The sequence below is a fragment of the Heloderma suspectum genome, chromosome 7 (genome assembly GCF_057233095.1).
Source record: "Heloderma suspectum isolate Gila_16-S chromosome 7, 16-S_ref, whole genome shotgun sequence".
NCBI classification, from domain to species: Eukaryota; Metazoa; Chordata; class Lepidosauria; order Squamata; family Helodermatidae; genus Heloderma; species Heloderma suspectum.
This window is the reverse complement of record NC_139464.1, coordinates 2,946,225-2,959,880: the sequence shown is the minus strand read 5'-3', so window position 1 is coordinate 2,959,880 and position 13,656 is coordinate 2,946,225. Positions and strand designations below refer to the sequence as shown.

Genomic DNA, 13,656 nt, shown 5'->3' with positions numbered 1-13,656 from the left:
AAACCTCAGAAATCCTGCCAGGAAAAATAGAGCATGAGGACCTGCAACGACCTGTCTCTCTGCTGTCCCGGTGTCAGGGTGGACACTGAGCCCATAGAATCCCAGAGTAGTTCTGATTCTGAGGAAGAGGAGTCGCTCCTGGGAGAGGAGCGCACTCCTCTTTCCCAGGGCCAACAGCTGACGGAGATTCCTCCCACCAGCATTCCTAGCTTAGATAGCAGTCCTGGGAGTGACAGAGTGCGGGAAGCAGACTTGATGGACGCGCAACGCCGACGCAGAGAGTGGCGCCAAATGGAGGGCGCAGAAAGGAGGCGTAGTGCCCGGTTGGCGCGCAAACAACGGCTGCGCCCAGAGGGTCCAAGGGAAAAGGGGAGGGACTCTCCCTAGTCCTTAAGTTCAGGGGTCTGCCAGTAATTCCCTTTCAAACGGGGACCAACTGTTCCAACGTAGGGCATAGGTACTCTGCTGCTCATATCTAGTTGCTAACAGTAGAGTTGTTAAGTTGTAAAAGAGGAATAAAGCTTTGAAAAGAATCCATTTGTCTGTGTCTGGACTTGGCTACTGGATTAGACTGAGAGAGGCCTCCAAGGAGCCCTTGACACCCAGTTCCAAGTGTGAGGTAGCACAGGCGCCCCGGGAGCAGAAGGGTGTCAGTTGCCCCCTGTCAGAGCCAGGACGTTCCGCTGGGGGAGGCACAGGCTTGAGAACCCACTGGAAACACCCACACCACACACGTGCGCCGCCCAGTGCGGCAGGTTTCTTACCTGGATGCCTCTGGCTTCTCTCTCCAAACAGGCTTTGTGCCAGGAGCGAGGGAATGACGGCCACTTGGCCTCCATCAAGACTCCAGAAGAGACAAGGTTCCTCGGTGCTTATGTGGCTCGAGGAAATGTGGATGCAAAATACGTGTGGATCGGATTGTGCCGGAAGGCAAGTGGAAGCATGGTGAGCACTTGGTACTCTACTCAGGTCCCTGCTTGGCATGTGGAACTAGCCGCTGCTTCACCACAAGCCTCATGATCTGCACTGGGCTTCTTCCAACGCAAGGATGGGGAGCATTTGGCCCTCCAGATGTTTTTGGATGGCAAGTCCCATCATCCCTCACCATTGGCTATGCAGGCTATGACTGATGGGACTTGCAGTCCAACAACACCTAATGGGAGAGCTTTCTTAGCTGATCTCGTCAAACCAAGGTCAGAATCTTAGAGGAAACATTAATTAGGATACTATGCATTTGCATATTTAAAAAACAGCTTTTCTTAAGAATTCCCCCCTCTAAATAAGTTCTAGATGGCAGTTCAATGTAAAGTTGTCCCCCCTTTTTAGTCTCTCCTCCATGTCTCTCTCTCCCCTTACAACTGTCCCATCCTGGTATGTCCTTTCTCTATTCCACAGCTAAATGGCTGGCGATGGACTGATGGCACTCGGTTCAAGTACACCAGCTGGTTAACTGGACAACCTAACAATTCAGGAGGTCAAGAGTACTGTGTGGTTCTCGTAATTAATTCAGGTAATGGAGAGAATCCCTCATGTTCCGAGGAAGCAGCTTTGATTTCACCATGAATAGGAAGCAACTGCTCTGTCCCTGACCTCTTCTGCTGTGGAATTCTCAGTTTGATCATCATCTTATCTCCTTCAACACTGGGCCCACTGCACAATCCCCTTGTTCTGCCTACTGCTCCAGGAACTCCAGGTTATGGATCTGGTGACTTTCGCAGAAGCTTTGCCTCCTCCTCTCTCTTCTGTCATGTCTCCCTGCTCCTTTAGAGTCTGCAGTTTTTACCTTCAGTTAATCCCTCGCATCAGCTCTCAACACACTGGAATACAGATGGGACGTGAGGGGACTGGAGATGGGCAAACGTCCCTATCTTCAAAAGGGGTGGGTGGAATAGATCATCTTAATGTTGATAACCTGGCAAAATTCTAGAACACGTTATTTTATTAAGAGGCGGTCTGTGAACATGTAGAAAAGAATACAGTGATCACTAGGAGCAGCACAGGTTTATCAAGGATTAGTCATGCCAGACCAACTTTATCTCCTTCTTTGATGGGGTTACTAATTTGGTAGATCATGGGAATTCCATAGACATAGTACAGCTTGATTTCAGGAAAGCATTTGACAAAGAAACCCAAGATAACTTTGTTGACAAGATGGTAAAATGTGGGATGGATGATACTACTTAACTGGATGTCCAATGAGTCGTCATGAATGGCCTAGATCAAACTTCTCATCTTTCTTCCCATGTCCTCCCCTCCTGGTACCCTCTCTGTACCATCAACAACATCACCATTTACAAATGGAAGCAGGCCCCAAACGATGGCTTTATTTTTGACTCCTTTCTGTCCTTTGCCTCTTATGTTCGATGATGTTGACTTGACCATCACGTCAACACCATTGTAAAGGAAGGCAGAGGACAGAGCGTGATTCCAAACCAAACCTCTTCTAATGGACAGCTGTCACACACACACACACACACACACACACACCCGCCACCAGCTTGAGACAGAGGAGTCCCCAGGCTTGCTTAGCCTCCTTAGCTCTGACGAATGAGCATCCAAACTGGCTCCCTCGAGTCCCAGAGCCAAGGGCAATATGGAAATAGTAGTGCCAGCCGCAGAGTAGCACTGGACTTAGTACTGACCCCAACTTGAAAGAACGTACAGCTGTGAGAGGCAGATAGTGTATTTGCAAGAGGGAAAAGGGGAATGGAAAGTTACAATCCAAATGGTTACACGCAGATTAATACAAGAAACAACGCAGTTTGGAAACCCATGACAGACTTAAAATACAAGCTACTCCTAGGCTGACCTATGCATACCGTAGCACAGGCTCCCTCATAAGTCGCGCCAGACTTGACACCTCCTTCTTTGAGGCGGGACGAGAACAAAGGCAACAGGCATGGCAGCCCTCCCCAGTTAAATCCCCTAACTGTGCCAGCCCCCAGTCCTCCCCGCCGTTCCATGATGACAGGTCACAGGGAGAGATGACACTTCCACACAGACACAGCTGAAAGCACTCTCTGCTGCCTCTCACAGAGAGGGATGCCTGTCGCTGAGGAATCCGGCCCTTTCTGGGCTCAGTGGACTCCTGGTGAGCACCCGACCCTGCCTGCATTTGTGGGCCGAGCCGTGGGGCTTCCCCCCAAATCCGGGAATGTTTTCTGAGTTTTGTGATCCATGTAAATAGAAATGTGTGCAAATTGCAGGGGGCAATGTGCGTGATTTATGCCAAGTTCAACCGCGATTTGTGTGATTTACATGAATTTCGGCTGCAAATTGTGTAATTAATGGAAATTTTGGCTGAAATTTGAACAATGCGCAAATTGCACTTGCAAATTGCACACATTTCTATTTATGTGAATTAAAAAAAACCTGGGAAAAACCACGAGCTGGCCCAACATGATGCAGATTGTGGGGAAACGAGCTGAAGTCCAGGGGGCCGAGCTGATGAAAGCCTGGCAAGCTCCAACCCTAGGCAGATTCCGACCCACAGAGCTAGGAATTTTATGACCTTGGGGCTGGAGACAGCCAGAGCCATCAGAGAGAAGCCAGACCCATCCTCCCTTCAGGTGGTCAAATGCCACCGTGGTGGCTCTCCCCTCACAGGGACATAGTTTACGAGTCCCTATGATTGCCCCAAACTGGACAAGCTTGCATTTTTCCAGGGAGAGGGATGTGTCCACATGCTTGGCCACCATTTCACTATCCTTTCTTTCTTGGAATATGAAATGGTTTGACGGTGACTGTAATGCCAGCTTTCCATTTCTCTGCAAGTGGAGAGCCTCTTAGGCCACGTGCTTTGCACATGCCCTCGTGTCCTGCTTGTGGGTTTCCCCTGGGCAGCTAACTGGCCACTGTGTGAACAGAATGCTGGACTAGCTGGACCCTGGGTCTGATCCAGCAGGGCTGTTCTCATGTTCCTATGTATATGTGTGGGAGGGGGTCACATCTGTCCTGGAGCTCTTCTGATGTTTATTTTATTTCATTACATTTCTATACCGCCCCCACAGCCGAAGCTCTCTGGGTGGTGTTAGAAAAAGAGACTCCGTAACTGTTGGCGTCTCAAGTTACATAAAAGCCCGAGTGGCGAAAAATGTAGGCAGAGCAAAAAGAAAATCATACTGACGTGCTCATGACTAACAGTTTGGTAAGCTGATACTAACTGTTTATTGGCTATTGACTTGGTGAGCCGATGTACTAACTGTTTCATTGGTTACTAGTAAGAACAATAGAAGCAATATGGTATAAAAGGCTTTTGCACACGTGTCTCGAGGTCCAGACTGCTCTGCACCCGTTTTGCAAAACGTTTCAATAAAATAGTGTTGGATCCACTGCTGCCTGCCTGGCATCCTTTCCTTCTAAACCGAAAGCAAGGACTATTTTTATCTAACAATTTGGTGCCGTGACTCGGATCCTGCTTCGGGGCGCGTCCCCTTCGCGCTGAGCCGAGGGGCCACGGAGGAGAAGTGGCCACAGGCGGTTGTTTACACTGCCTTCTCCTCACGATGGCGGCGGCCGAGGCGCTCGGGGACCAACGCCAGAGGAAGAGGGAGACGTGATCACTCCTTTTAGGCACCGGCAGTGGATCAATAAGCAGCTGGACGCAGCTGCGGGCGGGACAGAAGAGGCTTTTGGGGTAAGTGAAACAGCTTACATTAAGGGATAAACGCGGGACGGTGGTGTGTTTGTGATTGTGTGAGACGCCTACGGGCGAAGCGAGTGGGGAGCCCCGATCTGCATTTCCTTACCCCGGAGACGGGCTAGGTCAGAGGAGGGCGAAGCGCAAGAATTGCTGACTGAAATTCCCACCGTCATGGGCGGGTCCCAATCTAAGTCTGCGAAGAAGTCCCATACGCCCTTGGAGTGTTGTTTGCGCAATTGGTCACGTTTTAAGCAAGATTATAGAACTAAGATGACAAAGGATCGTCTTGTCTTTTTTTGCACTCGGGAATGGCCAGTATTAGAACCCAAATGGCCACCTGAGGGGTCTTTTGACCCAACCTTGGTATCTGATGTGCGAACTACAGTAGCACAGAGGGGAAGTTGGGACCAGTTCCCTTATATTGATTCGTGGGCAACTTGTGCACCCCTCGGCGGCAGGCCCGCCCCATGGGTAATTAAATGTATATCCTTGGCCCTCCCTGTAATAATTAAGAAAAAATTGACCTTCCCTATTAGAGAGGTCCCCGACTCTACCGCCCAATATCCTCAAGAGACGTTGTTTGTTTATGTCCCATTCACGACATCTGACTTGTATAATTGGAAACAATTTAACCCCTCCTTTGAGGAGGACCCCAGTCCATTGTTGTCCTTAATAGAAAATGTGAGGCTCACACACAATCCTACCTGGGACGACACACAGATGTTATTAAACACTTGTTTCCTTAGTCAGAAACCGATTATTCTTGCCGGTGCGCGCCAAGCTTAGGGAGGAGCTCCCCCTTGTGACCGAAGATCAGATAGCAGCAGTGTTGCCTTTAAGACAGTCTGATCGGAGACTAGCCACCGCTGCACAAAGGCAGAGGCATGCCGTATTTTTGGCTCATTTTAGCAGGCATGAGACAAGCTGCGCAGAGGGCCCCCAATTTGCAAAAAGTTCTGACTTTAAAACAAGACAAAAACGAGCCTCCTGCTGTGTTCCTCCGAAAGCTAAGGGAAGCCTTCACCAAATATACTGACATTGACTTGAATGATCCAAATAATTTAAGGATCCTCACGACTCAGTTCGTGAGAAATAGCTGCCAGGACATCAGAAAAAAGTTGCAAAAAGTTGAAAGAGGCTTGGCAGCTGACCTAGGAGTTTTAGTTGAAGTAGCTCAAAAGGTTTATGAGAGGCGAGAAAAAGAAGAAAAAGAAAAAGAAAAAGACAAGAAGCAGGCCAAGCTCCTTGCTGCGGTTCTTAAACCTGACAAAGAGGGAGCTAGAAAGGGAAGGAAAGGGGGAAGGAAAGGATCTCCCCTGGGGAAAGATCAATGTGCCTTTTGTAAGAAAATGGGACACTAGAAGCGTGACTGTGAGGCTTTGAAGCAGAAAGAGAGAAGGGAAAATACGGGAGGAGCGCAGAAAGTTCTGTATGAACAAGAAAGAGATTAAGACAGACCGGGGCCCGGCCCCCTCTTAGCCATCTCTGAGGCAAGACGGGACCCCATGGTCAAAATAAAGGTTGGGGGCCGCTCCTACAAAGCCCTTGTAGACACAGGGGCCGCCCCGTCCGTCCTCCCCCTCAGTGAGCCCCCAACGGGAGGTGGGGGGGTTCACCACCATAATGGGGGTCGAGGGAAGGGCAACCCAAGTGCCCCTCTCTCGTCCCCTGTTCACCAAGGTTGGAAAAACACACCTAGAACATGCATTTGTCTGTACCCCCTCCTGTCCGGTGGCATTGCTAGGGAGGGACTCATTGACTAAACTCCAAATTGAGATTGCTTTTACTCCTGACGGAAGGATGGAGATACGGCTCCCTAAACAGCAGAGTAGTAACTACCAAATGGCCCTTTTAAAGGTTGCAGAAGAATCCACCCCAGAGGCCACTGAGGACTAGAGCCTAATAGAAAACAGAGTCAACCATCTAGGGGGGGTTATAAAGTGTCAAAAGAAAAAGTACAGTTGGCCCAACCAACTGTAAAATTCCTAGGCCACCACTTAACTAAAGGGACTCGGAGCCTAGGGCAAGAAAGAGTCGAAGTCACCCGTGACACTCCTGTCCCTAAGTCCCCCCGCGAATTGAAGGCCTACCTGGGGTTGACCGGATTCTGCCGACTATGGATAGCAAACTATGGGGAGACAGCGCGGCCGCTGCATGAGGCGCTGCAGAAAGAATAAATAAGTCATTCCTCAGTCTTAAAGCTGCTCTTGTGTCACCACCCGCACTGGCCATACCAAATCCCAGCCGGCCATTTAGACTTTATGTGCATGAAAATAAGGGCATAGCTTGAGGAGTGCTTTGCCAGTGAAAAAGGCCCTCTTAGAGACCAGTGGGATATTATTCCAAAGTCCTAGATGTCGTAGCATGAAGATGGCCAAGTTGCCTAAGAGCAGTAGCGGCAGCAGCTCTGATCTGTACCAAAGCCGAGAGAATGACAATGGGAGGACCCATTGAAAAGACGCTTGCTCCTTGGGAGGAAAGCTATGGCAAACCTAGACAGCACAGTAAGAAGCAGAGACATCACCTTGCCGACAAAGGTCCGTCTAATCAAAGCTATGGTTTTCCCAGTAGTAATGTATGGCTGTGAAAGCTAGACTATAAGGAAGGCTGAGCACCGAAGAATTGATGCTTTCGAACTGTGGTGCTAGAGAAGACTCTTACGAGTGCCCTGGACTGCAAAGAGGTCAAATCAGTCCATCCTAAAGGAAATCAACCCTGAGTGCTCATTAGAAGGACAGATAATAAAGCTGAAGCTCCAATATTTTGGCCACCTAATGCGAAGAGAAAACTCCCTGGAAAAGACCCTGATGCTGAGAAAGACTGAAGGCAAAAGAAGAAGGGGACGGCAGAAAATGAGATGGCTAGACAGCATCACCGATGCAATGAATATGGACTTGAGCACGCTCCGGGAGAGAGCGCAAGACAGGAAGGCCTGGCGTGCTATGGTCCATGGGGTCACGAAGAGTCGGACACGACTGAACGACTGAACAACAACAAGAGTGCCACAAATTTTGAGATCAGGAGGAGGAAGCAAATTTCTCAACCCAGCCCGGCATTCCCGATATGGAATAGGTTTACTAACAAACGAAAACCTCACTTTTAAGGCTTGCTCTAGCTTTAATATCGCCACACTACTGCCAACATTACTGGGCACAAATGGATCAGGACTCCCAGATCATGACTGCCTTGAAGTATTAGACCTAGACACCAAAGGCCGACCAGACCTTAAAGATGAACCAATAGAGGGAGCCAGAGATCTGTTTGTAAATGGGTCTAGCTATATGCTAGATAGAAGGCGCTACACAAGAGCGGCCCTCTAGACAAAAACGTGCACGAAGAAAGGTTGCCTCCTCATTTCTCCGCCCAATCCGCTAAGTTGGTAGCCTTAACAAGAGCCCTGCAGGCAAGCAAAAGGAAGCGAGTATACCGATAGCAAAAATGCCTTCGCCGTTGTGCATGCTCATGGGCAACTGTAGAAAGAGAAGGGATTCCTTACAGCAAACAGACCTCCAGTGGCTAATGGCGGCCTAATAGTGGATCTTCTAGATGCCCTCCAGCTACCCTCACAAGTAGCTGTTGTCCACGTCCAAGCCCATGGGAAAGAAAAAGAGGAAAAATGGAGACAGGGAAACCAGAAGGCAGATGAGGCCGCAAAAAGAGCAGCCAAAGAGGGAATCCAAGGAACATTCCTCATTCTACCCAAAAGAAAAGAGCGCCCCACATACTCCCCTGCTGAGTTACAGATGGCACAAGAACACAGAATAAGTCCCTGCGATGACAGATGGATCCAGATGACAGATGGAAGACTGCTTCTTCCACAGAGCCTGCAGAGGGTTGTTCTAAAACAAGTTCACCATTCTCTTGGACACCCTGGAGCATCAGCCATGATTGACTATTGCAAGAGGCTGTTTGTCTCCCCTAGCATAACTGTATGTGCCCACCGACTGGCCGCAACCTATAAAGTCTGCCAGAAGACCAACCCTCCCAGGGCACCCCCTCCTCCAAAAGGAGGGCGACCATAGGCCTACTATCCTTTCCAGAGGGTGCAAATTGATTTTGCTGAGATGCCACCATGTAGGGGTTACAGGTATTTGCTTGTAATAGTATGACAAATGACAGGGTGGGTAGAGGCGTTTCCATGTAGAAACTGCCAAGCTAAAACTGTTGTTGCTAAATTGTTACAAGAGGTGGTGCCCCGGTTCTCCCTGCCCGAAGTTATAAAGTCCGATCAGGGCTCACATTTCACCTCAGTTATTACACGGGGGATGGCACAAGCTCTGAGCGTAGAGTGGCATTTACATTGCCCCTGGAGGCCCCAGGCAAGTGGACAGGTTAAAAGAATCAATCAGAGCCTCAAGGAGACTTTAACCAAACTCCAACAAGGGATGAAGCTCACTTAGGTTGAGGCTCTGCCAATAGCTTTAACGAAGCTTCGAAGGATGCCAAGAAAGGACATAAAATTGTCCCCCTTCGAACTGATGTTTGGGTTCCCGCCTCGGGTACACTGCAGAAAGAGGGAGGAAGTCAAGTGGGAGGTGGGTGATCAGATGCTAAGAGATCAGTTGACTTCTCTACAGTCTGTTCTTTCACAGCTACGAGCTTATTCCGTTCCGTTACAGAGACTGCCGTTAGATGCACCTATCCATCTCTTCCAGACGGGAGACGAGGTGTTGCTGAAAAAGTAGAATAAAGAAGCTTTAAAGGAAGGGTGGGAGGGGCCTTATTTGGTAAGACCAACCAGCCACTCGTGTGTAAAGCTTGTGGGTTCTAGCAAATGGACACATTGCAGCTAGATAAAGCCATTTAGGCGACCCTTGCTTCCTTCTGTCACCTGGAAAGAACAGAAGGACACGGGCAACAGTCCTCTGCTCCCTGGCACCCCTCCGGAAGCTGCCAGGGACACAGGCGAAGAAGCCATCCAGGAGCCACAATCACCTGTAATATACAAGTCACAACATCTGAGAGAAGCTCGTGATCGAATTACAAAAAACTTGTAATATGAAGCAAGTATTGTGGGTAGTGTTAGTAATGTTAGTCAAAAAAAAAATATTAACATAAATGGTGATACCTCAAAGACTTGGGCTTGACAGCTTTAAGATAAAACCCCAAAATGTCACACCTACAGCCCTCAGACCACTTCTGGTACAGATCCCTGAGAAAGAGAGGCGTCCCTGGAGAACCAAGTTAGGGATCCCAATAACAGAGGAAACTGATAATGTGTGGTTAGAGTGGATAAAGTATACAGCCAAGTCTTTAAATAAGTCTGACTGTTTTGTTTGTGCCACAGGGAGATCTGTAGCAAAGGTGCTGCCCTTTCCACTGGGATGGGACACTCCTTCCCTCCTCACCTGTGTGATCCATTTGTTCCAGCACCCTAACGCATGGGGAAAGAAAAAAGTGCCAGACTCTCAATAAACTATACCCGTGATGCTATAAAGAGATTGGCTGAGCAACTAAATGCCACCAGCCAAATGGCTTGGAAAAATCAGCGTGTTCTTAATATGTTAGCAGAAAAAGGAGGGGTTTGTGTCATGCTAGGTAGACGGTGTTGCACCTTCATCCCTAACAACACTGCCCCAGATGGCACGGTAACAAGGGCTTTGCAGGGCCTCACCGCCTTGTCTGAAGAATTAGCCAAGAATTCAAAGATTAACAACCCCATGACTGCCTGGTTAGAGAAATGGTTTGAAAAATGGAAACACCTAGCAGCCTCAATCCTTATTTCGCTTGTAGTGATGATAAGAGTTATAGTGTTATTTGGTTGTTGCATTATCCCCTGTGTTAAAAGCTTATCCCAGCGATTGATAAAAACCGCTGTCAAAACAGATGCTCTTGCTTTATTGTACCAATAAAGAGGCTCCGTTTTAAACGCTTTAAGACATGAATAAAGACTTAAAGGAGGGAATTGTTAGAAAAAGAGACTCCGTAACTGTTGGCGTCTCAAGTTACATAAAAGCCCGAGTGGCGAAAAATGTAGGCAGAGCAAAAAGAAAATCATACTGACGTGCTCATGACTAACAGTTTGGTAAGCTGATACTAACTGTTTATTGGCTATTGACTTGGTGAGCCGATGTACTAACTGTTTCATTGGTTACTAGTAAGAACAATAGAAGCAATATGGTATAAAAGGCTTTTGCACACGTGTCTCGAGGTCCAGACTGCTCTGCACCCGTTTTGCAAAACGTTTCAATAAAATAGTGTTGGATCCACTGCTGCCTGCCTGGCATCCTTTCCTTCTAAACCGAAAGCAAGGACTATTTTTATCTAACAGTGGTTTGCAGAAGTTAACATGTTCTTATGTGTATGTGTGGGAGGGGGTCATTTCCATCTGGGAGTGTAGTGCTGCCCATTTGGACGGCAGCGGGGCTCTGCGTTGAAGCATGCGTAGTTGCTCCAAATTGGATAATCTTGCCAAAGCAATTTTCTGTGGAGAGGGATGTGTCCATAGACATGACTGCCATTTCATTACCCCTTCCTTCTTTCAGGGAGTAGGCTATGGGCAGATGGCAGCTGTAATGACCAGTATCCATATCTCTGCAAGTGGAGAGCGGCTTAGGCCACGTGCGCTGCATACGCAGGGAGCCCTCAGCACCTTTCTGGAAGCTAATTACACCTGCTGAGCTGAAGATGTTTCTCCTGCACCTTCCGAGACTCTTCTCCATGGCACAAAACCTCTTCACCAGAGCTCTGGAGTCCATCTGGGCATCAGGTGCACCTTCGACTGTGACTAAAGGTCGCTTCATCTTTCTCTGCCAGTCTTTCTGCAGAATGTGCTCCTTGGTAATAAACTCTGTCAGCAGGTCCAGGTGTCCTCTGTCTCTTCTTTCACCCCAGGCAGGCAGCTTTCCCTCTCCCAACAAACCATCTTTCTCCCAATTAAAAGAGAATAAGCACTCTAGGGGGTTGGACTCGATGGCCTTGTAGGCCCCTTCCAACCCTACTATTCTATGATTCTGTGACTCGAATCAACCTCATATTTTCAAAAGGTTTGTCAGCCTGAGGCTCAGAGATTAATCACTCATATCATGCTTGCATTTACTTGCATTTTCAAAAGATAGCTAGTCTGAACCTCACAGCCCAAACTGGGGCACATCATGTGTGAAATGACAAGACTGGCTGCCATCCACTAGAACTGGTAGAATCTGACTACCATTTCTGGGCCATCGGGTGTCTCTAGCAAAAACCCAGCATCCTTACTGGAGCTTCCTTGTAGTGCGTTGGTTTGTTAGCCAAAATGTGGACTTCACAGAGCTCTTATATGCTGTTGGCAGCCGCATAGAGGCCTGTGCTAACCTAGAATACAGAGCAGCTTTTAGATAATGAAATAGGCTGCCTCACATGGGAAAGCTGGTACGGCCAAGGGCAGTTTTGCAGGCGCAAAGCTGTTTGATTTGTGCTAGGTCGCTCTGGTCGCTCTCAGATAAGAGCATAGTGTTATGTCTCCATGAAGACCTGGGAAGCTTCTGAGTCCAGACTGGAGTGTTAGGGCCTCTTTCTCTTGAGGAAGGTAATTTATTGCCTTGACTGTGATGCTTAATGCATCCACTTGGGCATGGAAGAAAAGGTATATAAGCATTGTTTAAAGCATGCCAAGTTGGTCTCGTGTCAGGGAGGAATGTGCACTGCCAGCCTGGAGAAACGTATGGCTCAAGGAACGGCTTCTCTCTATGGTGGGGACTCCGATAGACACCCAGCTATGACAGCTTGATTAGCTGGAAGGAGGTGTGAGCTTTCTTTGCATATTTATTCTGCATCCATTCTCTATCAATAAACAGTCTTCTTTCTCCACAAATGACTTGTTTCATCTTCGTAATCAAAAGAATCTCTTTTGACTGAGAGAATCAGGCCTCCAGATCAATGCACACATACCCAAACTTGCATGTGTCCACGTGTCATGATGAATGTGAGAATAAAGCGATCTTTGCCAGAGGAGTGGCATGCACACAACGGGTTTATGCACTGTGCTTCAACACAGTGCGGAATTGCTACTTCAAAAGTGACTTGAGTGGCTCAAGCGGCCACTCAAGTGCAAAGCTGCAGATTTCATGTTCGGCACACAAAGGCACAGGTGTTACAAAACAGAAAAATGGCTTTGTTATTATGCCTACCACCCCTGGACAAATTATAAATTAGCAAACACTAAAGAACTAACTATTGAAATGCCTTTCTCATAACAAAAACTATGTAATGTGTTGCTGCAGTAATGTGTTGCTTCCTAAGTTACTTAGGAAGTAGTTACTTCCTAAGGCAATGAACTGGAGCTTCGAGATCGCGCTTGATCACTTAATCACACTTAAGGAATTGGGCTTTAAAGTGTGCCACGTCAATTGAGGGGGAATCTCTGAAAGTTCTGATGTGGGCATTCAAAGGCAAGCCACAATTAGTGTCTCCTCTTCTGAGGAGACACTAATGGGTTTGTTGTGGAAAAGAGACCAAAACCAGCCCACATTTTAATGCACAGGATCTCTATAAGGAAGCAGTGAAGGAGTTACTTCCTAAGGCAATGAATCGGAGCCTGGAGATCATGCTTAATTGCACTTAAGGAATTAGGCTTTGATATGTGCCATGTCAGTTGAAGGACTTCTCTGTTATTTCTGTGGTCATTGAGAGGGCAAGCCTCATTCAGCACAATGGGAGGAAGCACCCCTTGACTGGGGTCATGGTGGAAGGCACACCCCTGGGCAGGGCGAGCAGACCCGAGCTAAATGCGGGGGTTGGGGCATACAACAGCTATACTGGGGAGAACCCGACTTAAGGAAAAGAATCGGGCTATAAGCAGTCTCAGGAAATCCGGTTTTCCCCTGATAAGCTCCAGGGTGGCTGCTGGATGGCCATGACCTCATATATCCCTAACGACCTCAACACGCAGCCGGCTCGGAGTAAATAGCTGGTGGAAACACCCCCTGGAGGGCCAGAAGTTGCCCATTTCTGCTTTATACTATGAGAGACTATAAAAAGGCATATTATCAAGATGTGCGCAGAAATGGCAAAGTTTAAATGCTTTATTCATTCAG

The 13,656-nt window shown here is 48.1% G+C and overlaps 1 protein-coding gene across 1 annotated transcript in view; it reads left to right on the top strand.

The window, feature by feature from the left end:
* The window catches only part of LOC146339225 (C-type lectin lectoxin-Lio2-like), a 28,349-nt gene extending 15,920 nt beyond the window's left edge, over positions 1-12,429 (top strand). Inside the window, exons 2-4 of the mRNA XM_084808847.1 lie at positions 796-945; positions 1,396-1,510; positions 11,128-12,429. Coding sequence (XP_084664973.1) covers positions 796-945; positions 1,396-1,510; positions 11,128-11,198 — 336 coding nt within the window. The 3' untranslated portion in view covers positions 11,199-12,429. The remainder of the gene's footprint in view (positions 1-795; positions 946-1,395; positions 1,511-11,127) is intronic.
* Positions 12,430-13,656: the final 1,227 nt, after the last annotated feature.